This window comes from Pinus tabuliformis, chromosome 8 (genome assembly GCF_031772625.1).
Source record: "Pinus tabuliformis cultivar Carrire ecotype Pingquan chromosome 8, CPIR1, whole genome shotgun sequence".
In the NCBI taxonomy this organism is placed as follows: Eukaryota; Viridiplantae; Streptophyta; class Pinopsida; order Pinales; family Pinaceae; genus Pinus; species Pinus tabuliformis.
The window spans coordinates 180634147-180648989 of NC_142294.1; the positions used below are offsets into that span (position 1 = coordinate 180634147).

Sequence of the window (14843 nt, forward strand, 5' to 3'; positions counted from 1 at the left end):
CTCACCCTATTATTACAATTGTAACGCGTGTAAAGAAGAACATCAAATCAGAAAAGTTGATGCTACATGCACGAAGAATAAAAGGGCTCAGAGGAACCTCTCACAAACCCTAGCACCATTTTCGCACGGTTATGAGTCGTATACAATACCTTACGTCCTTTGAGAGCTTAGGAAGGCACTCTTAAGAACTCTACTAAGACATCAGAAAGCATATTTAAAAATAATAGGAAACACCCTTTGTAAGACATTTACCAATATTTCTTAAACATTAATTTGAAAGGTCCATTATTAATATTTCCTAAACGTTAATTTGTTATATTGCAACATGCAACGCCAAAAATACAAAACGTTTCCATTCATTACGCCGTAAGGCGTTCCCTCTGAAATGAACTCCCTTTGTTGTCTATCTGTCACCCTTAAATACCGTTAGATTATATGTTAGACGATTGAGAAAGGTTGAACCGTTGGATCACATGTCACCGGAACTCTGAGAACCAAGGTTCATGTCACCGGAAGTCAGAGAACCAGTAGACGAAAATGGGTTCATGTCACCGGAAGTCGGAGAACCAGTAGACGAAAATGGCGATCTGCCTCAGTGCGCTGTGAGAACAGTTCATACCCGAGGACCTTCTCCACACAGCGTGCAACACATTGTCATATGTTTCACTGTAGGTGATTACCCTCTGGATACGATGCAACCAAGGCCAGCATCTGGCCCTGCAAAGTTCGTGCTCCTGGTGGGCTACCTGCCTTTCCATATGCAAATCTGATAGTGATGTATTAGAAGATCTGAAGGGGGATTTGAAATACCCGACCTGGTTTTCCTCTGAAGTATAATTTTGGTGCTCATCATATTTGAGTGCTATTTCACTGGTGTTATTGCGAGATCCTTGGATTTCTATTATTTCGTGCAACAGGTATATATTCATTCTGAACATCAAATTCCTTTTCTGCTTCAGTATTCTTTCTCGTAGTGTATGTTAATGGAAATCAATTTCTTGTAAATGCAGTGGCCTGGTTCATACTGTGATACGCGTAGAGGATGCTGTTACCCTCACACAGGAAAGCCTGCTTCCGAATTTTCCATTCATGGTCTCTGGCCCAATTATAGCGACGGGAAATGTCCACAGTTCTATGATTCTTCCAGAGAATTCGATTACTCAAAGGTGCTGCTCACTCTATACTTTTCCATGCATGGTAATAAAATATAGCTTGAGTGGGCCTAATGGTTAAGAGCATGTGTTTCCTTCTAAGAGGTCACAGGTTCAAAACCAGAGGGGGGTAGAGTATGTATGCCTTCGTAGACTTAGCAGTCAAATCGTTGCGTGGAGGTGGGTCCCTTGTCCCACAAACAAGGGGGTCTCATACACCAATTTGGTGTCTGGCTTGGCTGTGACCTAATGGATATTATTATTATTATTATTATAATGTTTGACTTATATGATCATGGCCGGATTTTATGTATTGTGAGAGAATTTAGAGATTTCAGATCTGAAGGAAGAACTGAACAAATATTGGGATTCTTTAAGCTATCCTAGCAAGTGATGGACACAAATTCTGGGGGCACGAATGGGAGAAGCGCGACACTTGCTCTCTCAATCTTGATGAGCATTCATACTTTGAGTTAGCTCTTTCCTTGAGAGAAAATAAGGACATTCTTGGGGTGCTTAAAGAAGCAGGTGATCAGATACCACGAGACCGCTGCCAAATTAATTCTTTCATACAAAATCAGTATTTAGATTTGTAATAGTAATTGGTAGTTTGTTTATAGGTATTAAACCTAACGGAAGAGAATACAGTTTGAAGAATATCAAATAAGCCATTAGAGAAAGCACTGGACAACTGCCAAGAATCGAATGCAACAGAAGTGAGGAGAGAGAGCATCAACTATATCAGTTGTATGTATGTGTTGATAAATGGGACGCTTTCACTATTATCGAATGCCCCTTTTACCCGCACAACAATTGCCCTTCCATGCTTGTATTTCCTCCTTTTTGGGACAACGATCACAAGATCCAAGAAGCTTTCACAAGCAAAAACAATACTAATGGAACAGAGGATCATTAGCTCTCCACAGTGAGCATTTCTTTCATCTGTCAAATTTTTAGGGCCAAGGGTTTGTTCAGTCAGGTCGGCCCCTTGATTCCTCAAAGCTGTCATTGAGAAGAATTGAACAAAGAAGCGGTCCGTCGCACTGATTATGGAAACAGAGTCCAGGAGGTGTCTAGGCCATGGCAGGGTATGACATGGTTGTTTTGACAGCCTGTTTGTTGTTTCAACCTTCCAATTTGAGCTATTTTCTGAAGTGATCGGAGACAGGCCGAGTAAGGTTAGGGTTTTATTCTGTGTGTTTTCTCGCTGCTCGAAAATTTACAAAACAGGGCAATATTTTATACATTTAGACGATAATGCACTGCTTCAGAGCTTGCTTCAAGGAATTGCAGAAAATCGTGTTTGTATTGGTCATAGTTTACTATACTAGTCATAGTTTATGTATAGTTAAATTCCAAACTTGAATTCTGAAAGAATTTCGCAGAGAAACCAGATTATTTTTATCTTGTTTAAAGAATTTTTTATTTTTTTTCAATTTTTTCCTTCCGATACTTTTTAAATCACTCAAGGCTAAAGTGGTTTTTGATTTTTTTTTTTCCAACCTTCTGCTCAGGCCTTTCTTGTCTTGAGCATTTAAGAAAAATATAAATTCAATATGCATGTTAGGAATGGCAAAGACAAAGGAGCAGGAGACAGCAGAGACCAGCAAAGACAATGTTCTTGGAAAAAGAAAAGATGATTCTGAAGCCCATTTACCAGTCTATGGTGAGACAGAAAGTGTTGCTGGTCACAAAGTTGAGGAAGAAGCCTTTGTCAAAGCTCAAGATGAAGGGGCAGATTAAATGTTCCAAGCTTTCTACCTGTTGAGCATAAAGTGGTCTGTGTTTTAGGTTTCGTGGACATTAGATTTCAAAATTTTCTTTAAGGTTTTGTGACAGTTGAGACACTTCAGGATTGCAGAACAGAAATCCCTAGAGATTCATAAGAAATGTTTTTTAACATGCTGGAATTAAATATTATGTAGGGTTTAATTTCAAAAATTTTGATGTGATTCATAAGAAATGTTTTTGAAACCCTTTTCTTCATTCTTCAGGAGGCGTTAAGGTATGAGAGTAAATCCTTGCAGTTTTTGATGACTAAGTGGTGCCATTAATGTGGTTTAATGATCTATGAGACTAAAGGGTTTTAACAGTGTTGGACATTGAATTCTGGATGGTTATATAGTTTTTAACCGATCTTATGGGCTTTTTGGGGTAATTTCAGGGTCCTAGGGTTCATCACTTTCGAGGTTCTTTCTATGAATGGAGTGGATTTATTTGCATGTGAATACCGTTTTGGGCAGTGGGATTTATGTTGTTATCATGGGTTTATAAGCCAAGTTATTAGCTCTGTATTTTGGGTCAGGAGCCCATGCATTGCTTTCTTTTTGTTTAAGCATGCATTCCAATCTGGCATTGAGCATGCTAGATTTCTAGATATTCATGGTGCTTGGCAGGACCCAATTGGTGCATATGAAAGTTGTTTTCTACTTGTTAGCATCTGCATCATGGGCTGCATTTGTTGTATGTTCTGTTAGTTGTCTTTCTGCATTTTTCTCTTGGATATGTCTTAGGCACTTCCTTGAGTTACTGTAATGGATGTATTTGACTATATGCACTCTCAGCTTTTGGGTCACCAATGGACACTTTTTATTTCTTGAATTCATTCTATCTTGGTTTCTGTAGTTTGAGACAACATGAGAGGGTTATGTCTTCTGTGCCGGGATCACATCAGTTGTACAAGCTAAAGAAAGGCTCCCTGGTGCCAAGCACCGATTCTCTGTGTGCCGCTGTGCAGGAAGGAAGTGGTCATAATCACAACCACAAACGAATGTCTCAACAGTGCGATTATGATATTGATTATGCCGATCATAGCTATTCTCTAGGATTCCTTGTTAGAGACACTGTTTGGGCCTTTCTCACCAATCTCACCAATGGAGGTTGGGTGCCAACAAATTCTGTTTTTGGGTATGTGTTGCTTCTTTTAGTTAATTTGTTTGTGTCAAGTGGAATTCATTTCTTTCAAACAACTTTTAAAACTGTGAAAATTACTGAATTATGGAATCTGATAATCTTGATTATCCAGAAAATGTCACTACATATTTTAATAAGGCCTGATAGACCGTCCTGGTGTGGAGGATGTAGAAAAATTACTGAATTATGGAATCTGATAATCTTGATTATCCAGAAAATGTCACTGCATATTTTAATAAGGCTTGATAGATCGTCTTGGTGTGGAGGATGTAGAAAAAGAAAATGGAAAAAGTGTTTCAGGTGAAGACCTTACTGGTCGTGATGGGCATAAAAATAAATTGAGGTGATCACCCATGTTCATAGATGTTTTTTATGACAGGTGTGGATATAACCAGCAGGGATCTTTGGCAGTGACACACATGGATGGTGTTTTGGGTCTTGGAAGTGGTATGGCAAGTCTTCCATCTCAATGGGCAAAGCAAGGCCACGTCAAGAATGTGATAGGTCACTGTATTTCTGGAAGAGGACAAGGAGGGGGATACATGTTCTTTGGTGATGATCTTGTATCCACCTCATCCATGAATTGGGTTCCCATGCTTGGCAAGCCATCCACGTAAGATCAAATTAAATCCACTCTCTGCTGTCTTTTTATTTTAAAGTTAAGAATAATCAAGTAGAATCTTTCTCGACATATTTCATAAAAGTAACCCTCAACACAAAAATTTCATCAATATAATAGGCACCAAATCCTAGTTCATCACATAGCAGAATTCACGTTTAATTTCAACCTCAAGGAACATAGTATAAATTCACTTCTTAGCCTCACTGAACTGCTAATCTTGAATTCTCTGAATCAGCAGAGCCCTCTTGTTTTGAATTCGTTGTGCTGATTATTTAATTGACCCAAAATTTGTGTAAATTGTATGAGCTCCCATTTTCTGTCCTTTAACATGCTTCAGTATAAGAACGATGGAAAGTTTGGATAAGGTTATTCATCTATAGTCTTGATTATATGGATGGGACGAAATTCCTCCAGATCCACCCGATGGTCATTTTAGGATTCAGAATATTCATAATGTTGTTCTTCATCTTCATTTTGTGTTCTGTTTTACAGACAAACGGTCTCCTAGAGTTTTCAACTTTCTCAGACACATCTGCTGTTAATTCCTGTAATTCTGGTTTCTGTACCCTGAGATACAGCACCAAAACTATTGTCCTTCTTCGTCTATCTAAACTAGTTTTGAATCTTGATAGTTTTCTCTTGATGTTATTCCATCCCTTCCTCAAGTCTCCACAGCAATCTGGATTCTGTATAGGAAGAGATTTTTTAGGCTATCTAACCCTGCATTTTCTCTGAGTATTTCTTCCTCTCCATGTTGTCATAGGTCTAAGTTCTGACAGTCCGAGTTGCCCCATGAACAACACTAGCATCTTATTGAACCCTTTTTCAAAAGAGATTTCCATAGCTGAACAACAACGAGGATTATTAAATAGAGATAAAATAGTTACATCAATTTCAAGAGAAGAATAATACCCATAATAGTACATTGAGGTGATAGTATGAACCCATAGCTTCTACTCAGAGTTGCACATTTAGCTTAACATATAAACCATAGATCTTCCTCTTCTACAATTTATCTACAAATGACTTGGTTTGTATCACATTGTATAATCCCATCTTTACATATTTCTCTTTGATTTTCCTTAAAGGTTACTTCCATGCCTTGGAACAAAAATACCTGAAACGCTTGTAAATAGATTAGCATTTCCCAAAATAAACAATGCCACCTTCATTTTTGTTACACATTTTATGTGACATATATATTAGCATCTCATTTTCTGTCTAACTATTCTTTAGTGTGGATATTGTCTATAAATATCATTTACTACATTCTTTCATCTTGTTTTGATAATGACTAATTAAAAATTGTCAAAGGCTAGATTCCATGTTTTTAGTTGTCACCCAAGTGCAATAGTTCCATTTTAAGATCTTAATCAGATGTTTTTCTCATATACAACTTAGCAGGTTTAATATTCATCAAGGTTCTTCCTTTTCTTTGTGACCTTTCTGATATAAAAATCTAAGGTTCCAACTTCCAGATGTCTTGAAACATTCCTTTGCCTCATGCTATCCTAGAGAAGGATATTGATCTAGATTCCATGTTTCTATTTGTCACTCAAGTGTTTGTACATTAGTTCCAGCTTAAGATCTTAAACAGTTGTTTTTTCACATGCAACTTAGCAGGCTTGATCTTCATCAAGGTTTCTTCTTATTTGTGGCCTTTTAAATTTCATTTGCCTCAGCTATCTTAGAGAGAGATACCAACTATTTTGAGTTAGATTACCAAATAAGACGAGGACCATCTTAGGTTATTACAAATGTGAATAACAATATGAGAACATTTTCACCATCGTCTCCAAAGGAACTTGAACAATATGATAAAAGATTCATCTTTTACTTCTATAATATACATAATGTTAAATATATGAAAAACTCTTTCTACTTTCAAGCAAGTTGTTTTTTTCTCCTTTCATATTATCAGCCATTTCCATGGCTCATGTTTTTAATATGTTTAGCCTACCGCCTTATACTTGGAAGTTGGTACCAAATGTATAGTGTTGAATAACTAATTGTTTTAGCTCCATGTTGTACACTTTAGAATTAATGCATGCATTTTCCTTGCTTAGTTTCTATCTGACCATTTATCATTTGTTATAAACTATAATGCAATCATGTGACCAAGATGCTTACATTTTGGAGGGGAATAATCAATAGACATTGTGCAAAGACCCTTTCAAAAGATGATAGATTCCCCAACTATGAATATATAACTGTTATCCATTCATATTTACTTGTTATGTTTATTTTATTTGTAGCTCACTCCCATGTTTAGCAAGAGGAAACTTGTAGGAAAAATGGTTTCCAATAGAGGCTACTTCTTTCTTCTTTTTGTAACTATCTCCATCCTTGTTGAAGAAGCCATTACTCCATTTAAATAGATTCATAGAATGGGTGGCTATAACTTCTTCCTTAACGTCCAATTTAAGCTCAAATTACTAAACAAATGTTGTCAACAGGCTTTCTAGTCCATTCCACATTATATGATCTGTTTGTAGGTGCAAAACTATGTCCGTTGCAAGATAATTGTTAATCAGCTAAGAACCACTTTGTATGAGATGTATTTGTTTAAGACCTGAACTTATTATTATCATATACCCTATGGCATATTTATTAAGAAAAAGATGAAGTAAAGAGACGTCATTGCAACAATATTCCTTCCTTCAGAAACATCAGCATGAAAACATGCAACTCCATTCTGTTTAAGCCTTGGAGAAGTACATCACTAACAATATATTTCGATCTGTTCTTGAAGCTCAGTCCATAATTTCCTACGAGTTAACTATATTCTCTAACAAGTATATTCCCATCCTAAAGCCAGTTTGCTATTTACTTACAGTAGCATCTTGCATTTTAGATTTAGCCCATAATTCATAGGTATTAGGGACACTGAGTTGCATCATAGGCCTCTAGTTAGAAACAACTCCCATGTCTTCTGCTTTAAGAATGAACTTGGAATCCCTTTAAAATAAACGTTCTTGATTTAATTTGTTATTTAAAATAATCTGTGAACTTCTATTATCATACTGTTCTCTTGTTTTATAGAAAACACTATGATGTGGGGGTTGCACAGATGATGTTTGGGAACAAACCCCTTGACAAAGATGGAGATGGAAAAGGACTAGGAAGAATAATATTTGATAGTGGTATCTCCTACACATACTTCACAAATCAAGCTTATAGTGCTTTCGTTTCAGCTGTAAGTATCACAAATTACCCTTCCCTTGTACTATAAGGAATTTGTCTGTTTCTAATAATGCAATGCTGATAGGTTAAAGAAAACCTAGCTAGGAATCAGTTGGAACAAGATTCATCGGACTCATTCCTACCACTCCGTTGGCGAGGGAAAAATAGGTTCAGGTAAATGGTTTTGATTAAGTTTTGAAAATCAAGTGTGAGTTCGATTTCAACAATTCAATCTCCGGCCTATTTAGAGTACACATTATAAAAACTATGGCCAAAAAGTCAACCTTTTCATCTTGGCATTATTTAGAGTACAAATTATAAAAACTATGGCCATTAGAAAGATATTAGTATCCTGAATGCTTCCTGAGTTTTGTGAAATGTATCAGCTCTGTTGCAAAGGCGGCACCATACTTTCAGTTGTTAACACTCAAGTTTAGAAGTGCCAGAGCAAAACAAATGGAAATTTTCCCAGAAGGTTATTTGGTGATCAGTGTAATCATGCATAAGCTTTGACATACTCTATAAGAACTGTATTTTACCACTAGATGAGATTGTAACATGAGATAGCATTCAAGAATCAACATTATGAGTCTACCAAAGAAGATATTATTGAAGAAGCTATTTATTCATTAAGCTTAATGATTGCTATGATAAAAAAAGATTACTGCTGGATGAGTTTCAATGCACAGGAAAAAGGTTACGTCTGCTCAGGAATCTTGAATGGTATTGCAATCGGTAATGTGGACACGAATATTCTTGGAGGTAATGAAACAACATATTGTTTTGCTGCTTTTTGTTTGTGTGTTTGTCAGTCTGATTTTTCTACAAGCATGTCATGAATGACCTTGGGTGGGCTTGTATCTAGAGCAGTTAAGGCATGTTCTTAATCTACATGTTGGTGATTGTATTAAGATAAAGTAACAAAAGTGTGTTGCATTTTGCAGATATCTCTTTGCAAGAGCACCTTGTTGTTTATGACAATGAGAAAAACCAAATTGGATGGGCTCGCTCAGACTGCCAAAATCCTCCCAAGTTCTGAACCTTCTTCTTTTACCTTTGATTCTTTTTCTATAGGATTTAGTGCAGTTTTTATTATTTTTCTTTTGAATTTGTACATGTAAGAGATATGGCAAGATGAGAGCTAGTAACTGACTCTTCCCAAGTACACCATTGATGCATTTTTTTATTTGTCAAATAAGGGAGTAGTTGCATCTACATTTTTTATGAACTTGCATTTAGGGAATCTTTCATAATTTATCCTCAGTACTACATCACCACTTCCTCTTTTTGGTGCCCTGCTATTCCCTCTGATCAAAATACTGCCAGTAATGCCCATGTTTTGGAGTTGAATACAAAGTAACTTATTCCCTTTCTTGTCTTTACTTCCTAAATAAACTAAAATGGAAGAGATTGGTGAGGTTGCTTAGATGATATCATTGTACTCATATTTGATGATGTTTAATATAATCTTTGGTTCACACGAACAGTCATGACGCCACGAATCATTTAGATATTAGAGATATTGATTATATTTACTAACTTGAATCTTTTCTTTCCTTGTCAGATTGACAGATTGTAAACCTCATCAACCACAAAAGAAGTAATCAGAAATGTAAAACCTAAAACTTTTGAGTTGCAATCAAAATATATTTTGTAATGTATGTGAAAAGAAGGTAAAGAAACTATCTTTGTACAATTAATTACTTGTTAAAGCGCTGAAAAGTACACTTAAGAAAGGCAAATTGCATTGAACAACCCATTAATAGTAAATAGTCTTCTCCAGTAAAAGGATATAGAAACAAAAACAGAATTGAATCACACAAAAAGAAGACTCGAATCACATTTAACAGCCTATGAAGAGCAAATAATCTCCTCCACAAGAAATATATAGCATTAAAAACCTGGAAGGCTACCCAAGCAACCTAAAAGCTGAAAAGAACAGACAACTCTTAAAATTTGCTTCAAGGGCAGCACTCTTCACTACCAAGTTTCGGCAAACAAATATCTAATTGAAATAAGTATAAGTTCGATTTGAGGATTGGGCCTTTCTTTTCAAAATGCATCCTAAACTTGACCTGAAAATGTTTAGAAAACTTATCCAAGAAAAACTAAAAAAGTTTAAGAAAGATACCGGGAAATGTTTCAAGATATAGACACTCCACTACAGGAAATATGGTTCTCCTACATGATTCCTGATGGCAAGGATAGAAACTATACATTAATTAAAGATTTATTTTGTCATTTAGATTCTAGAGTAACCACTTAATCTTCATTTTCTCTTCTAATCAAGTAATAGATCTACGAATTTAACTCTTGAAGTTGGTTGTTTTTGATAGATCTTCCACACAGAGGCAGGTGTTGCAGTCCTCTGAATCTCTTGCTGAACAATTTGTGGTGTTAGAAGATCCCTCAGTGTCTCACAGAAATACATTAGAAGAAGCAATATCATGTGATCAAGAACTTGGGAAAGCAGCTTGCTCTTCCTCTTCATATTCTCTTCTAGAGTTTGGCAGGGAAAATTTTAAGAAGCCCCCCTAAATTTACATGTATAATAAATGGGCGAATCTCCATGGTATATAGGAAAAATCGAAGGCGATTTTATCAATAATATGATATGTATATATAATTTTTTGGCAAATCTCTCACCAGGCATGGCGAATATTTTACTCAATTATAAAATCTTTTTTTTATTGAATACACAAATGAAATCATTGCATTTCTTTAAAATATCTTTTGAAATCAAAATTACCGATATTTGATACCTTTCGGGGGTTAGTAGATCCAGATTAAAGATGGATCTATGCTGGTTTAATTCCCCCATTTAAATAGGCTACATTCCAGGTGAATACCATGGGTCAATACCATGTGCCATTTTGGTGAATACCATGGGTCAATACCATGTGCCATTTTTATTTTTATTATTACTAATATTAGGGTTAATAATGTTTTTTTGCATGGTATTAATAACAATCTAGTCCATGGTATTTGTCCCATAGTATTTTGCCCATAGGTTTGACCTAAATATAAAGCATTTTCTGAGTGCTCGTAAATATAAGGTGACTTATGGAGTAAATATGAAAAAAATGTTTTATTTGTTTACCATACCTCTAGTTTATTTATATTTTTATTAATTTACCATACCTCTTTTACAAATATGGTATTTGGCCCATAGGATTCACTTAAATAAAACCTCTTTCTTGAGCCTTCATAAATAGAACGAGGGTTATGGACTAAATATAAAAAGAGGTTTTATTTATTTACCACGCGTCTAGTTTATTTATATTTTTATTTATTTACCATACCTTTTGAGTAAGTATAAAAAAACGTTTTATTTATTTACCATACCTCCACTTTACTAATATTTTTATTTGTTTACACCCTTGCATGTATATAAGGTGACTTATGGAGTAAATATAATTTTTTTTTATTTATTTACCATACTTCTCATTTATTTATATTTTTATTAATTTATCATACCTCTTTTATAAATATGGTATTTGGGCCTTTGGCCCATAGGATTCACTTAAATAAAACCTATTCTTGAAAATGGGCGAATGGATTCACTTAAATAAAACCTATTCTTGAAAATGGGGGAATGGAAGGTTGTAACTCCTAATTTCAAGGGTTAAATTTACCTTTTTTACCCTCTCCCTTAAAAGAAGGTGGGCTATTTGACGTGATTTGTAAAAGTGTACTATGATACAAAATAATCGCGCACTAAAAATTTAAACCCCTTAATTCCGCCAAAGGGCGAACATTCACCCCTAAAATCACCCCTAGAGTTTGGTATATATCAAGGAAACAGTTGTATGATTCCAGCATGATAAATAGTTGACTACATTTAAGCAGAGTTTCATAAAAAAGAGGACAGGGCTGCGATTCCAGCATGATAAATAGTTGACTACATTTAAGCAGAGTTTCATAAAAAAGAGGAGAGAGTCGTGGAGAAACAATTTTTTTTTTGCATTTGATCGCCAGTTTGAAATAAAAGTATTGTCTAAAAGTGATTTGCCACCTTTTGATAAAATACCACAATCAAGATAAAGCACTCGTGGGTTCCAAATTGGCTAAAATAACACCTGTGCTGAATGGCCATTTAAGGCTTGGTCTGGTAGTGTTTCATTTGTACCATACTTCATTACCTACACAACAATACAAATATTATTCTGAATATGGTTTAAGCAATGCTTTCACCAATGATTTCACCAAGTGATCTGTTAGAACTATTAGATGGTTTGTCAAACTATTTCTCAGAATTCTTTTTAAAATGCATCAAATATTTCATCAGTGAACAATAAAAAGCAAATCATGCAATCCACATCATCAGGCCAAAGCTTGAATGAGAAAGCTTATGCACGAGACAACAAATCCTCTTCGGCACCAGCTCCAAGTGAATATAACTGTTTTTTTTATTTAATGAACATCTATATCTAATTTCGCATGGTACTTGTGCCCAAATAACCTTTAATCTGGAAGTAAGAGATCGCTTTATGGCCATCTTAGTCGCTATTTCTGTCACAAATTTGTATAGGATAGATCCGGAGCAAATATTTCATTTGAAAGCTTTACAGCCCTTCAAAATCCATTTCATAGATCGTACAAAAGTAAAATAAAGTTATACAACCGGAGGTACGATCAGCTATTTGATTAATCACAACCAACAACAACTCCATAAGCCATTGGAAAGTCAACTACAATCAGAGAGAAGATTGTATTTATATGTGGAGCAGAGCTTATCCATGCACAAAAAACTTTAATTTTATCATAGGAAGGAATCTATTTTGAACCAATAGCGTGTATACTTTTTTGGGGCTTCATAATATTTGGTGTTCCAATCCTAAAAACTTCATAATTGAAAGTGGCATTATATTATTTGTAGACAACTATGGACCATGCAATTATGTAAGATAAAAATCATGATTTTTGAGAGAGATAAAAAGGAGTATCTTTCTTCTTACTCTAGGTGGAGGTACTTGGGTCATTGTTAACTACTGATAAAAGTTGTTTCTATTCTTGAGCTTGATGGATTTGTATTCTCTTAGGCTTTCAACAAGTTCTCCTTTTGTTGAGGTATTTTAATCACTTTAACAAAAGAATGAGTGATTTGTAGCTCTATGAATTCATTCACTATGTTATAAGTCATCTTCATCATTGCATTAACTTGTTCCTTGTATGCTATTCATTAGCTTGATGAAGGGTTGAATGAGGAGTATTATTGAATGCTTTTCCTTTACCTACTTGATTTCTAGGCTTGAACCTACTTAGTTGAGCTCTTGTTTGAATGAAATTCTCTTGATCTTTTTCATAATTTTCATGTTCATCATAGTTTTACGGGGTAAAAGTTTGTATGCTCTCTTCACATTGCATGCATTCTAGGACATTTGATTCTTGAATTCTTTCATTGGTTGAAGGATCTGAGTACTCATTAAGTTCTTCAAACATGCCATTTTCTTTCAAAATGACTACATTTGGATTTGGTGCACAAAATTCTCTTGGTCCATGTCCTTTGGGCTTCTAATTTTAATCAATTTGTTCTCTAGAATTCAACATCACCGTTTTTCCTATTTGTCATGAGATAAGCTTATCATTTCTCTTGAGACGAGTAATATCATTTTCATTTGTCTTAGAGTCCAATCGAGTTGCACAATTTGTACCTCTTGTTGTGTTCTCAAAACTTCATCTAAAACATTCCTTATATTCAGATATTATCCTTGAAAGATTCCCATTCCAACTCCTTGATCTTGAAAAATACTACTTGGAAATCCTATTTTGTAAAATTCCTCTTCCTACTACTTGATCTTGTATATGTATTGATCTTGCATATGTATATGTACTAATTGATGTGAAGGCAATGCCAATTTGGATGTTTGTTTCTGGAGAAGCCCAAGGATGCTTTCTAGCTTAACATTGCTTTTGATCATGTCTTTCTCCATTATAGTGGTTTTCCTTGTTGCATTTTTCTATTGTACAATATGGGAAGATTTAGAGCATATTTTGCATTTGATGGTATAGCATTAAGGTAACATCCAAATATCATTGAGTCATCCACTCATTGCTCCATAGGGATTTCTTGCAGGGTCTAAAAGAAGTGGAGATTGAAATTATGAGCCTTTCATTTTCCTCAAGATGGATTTAAGTAAACTTTGTAAGAAGTGTATGATAAGCAATTGGTCAAGCAAATATTGACATGAATACTTCCTCCATATCATCAAAAGAAGAGATTATATAGGTGGGAAGTGAAAGACACCAATCATATGTTGGTCCATAAATGTATGTAGAAAGACTCTGATCATGACATCAACGTGTTCAAATAGGTGAATGTTCATATACTATGAAACCAATCTAGATGTTTCTTTGGGTCCATTACACCACTAAAAACAGGGAGAATCTAAGTGGGGAGAACAGTGAAAGGATGAAGTTGCTAGACTTTTTTCTTCCTTGGTCGTTTTTTTGTCATTTTCTCTATTTGTTCCTCCGTCATTCTGACATGCTTCATTTTCTCGTTCTTCCCAATTGGCCATAGTACTTTATTTTTTTGTCAAGGCCTTAGAAAACAATGGGTCTTTTTTCATTAATCCTTTTAAGTTAACTTGAGAAGTATTTTTCTACTTCTTATTATCAATCATCTAATATCTTTGTAAGGCTTCTATGTTTAACACAACTTTCTTTGTCTTCATATTTCTACCGGTCTTTTTCTTTGCTAATTTATAATTCTTTCTTGTTGAACAATTTTTCAAGCTCTTATTGAACGATTGTTCAAGATCTTGTTGATTTTGTGTATTTTGTAAGACTAAATCATATAATTGATGGAGCATACTCCATGGAATATAAGATAAAGGGTGTGGAAGCTAATATGAATGGCGTGGAAGCTAAGATGAATGATTTGAAGATAGATTTAAAGACAGGCATGACAGGTTTGAAGATCGATTTGACAAATTTTCTACAAGAAATATTTACTAATGGTGAAAAGGTAG

General features: G+C 35.0%; 1 protein-coding gene and 1 pseudogene across 2 annotated transcripts; both read left to right on the top strand.

Moving 5' to 3' along the window:
* Positions 1–503: 503 nt before the first annotated feature.
* On the top strand, positions 504–2473 carry LOC149234720 (ribonuclease 1-like; annotated as a pseudogene). Its single transcript, XR_016245858.1, has 5 exons — positions 504–724; positions 833–917; positions 1011–1166; positions 1483–1679; positions 1772–2473. The product of XR_016245858.1 is annotated as a ribonuclease 1-like (transcript).
* Positions 2474–3798: 1325 nt separating this feature from the next.
* LOC149234721 (aspartyl protease APCB1-like) lies at positions 3799–8908 on the top strand. Its single transcript, XM_089368354.1, has 7 exons — positions 3799–4058; positions 4444–4677; positions 7729–7882; positions 7955–8043; positions 8256–8361; positions 8559–8631; positions 8814–8908. Exons 1-7 carry the CDS (start codon positions 3799–3801, stop codon positions 8906–8908), a joined length of 1011 nt encoding a protein of 336 aa, XP_089224480.1.
* The last annotated feature ends 5935 nt before the right edge of the window (positions 8909–14843 follow it).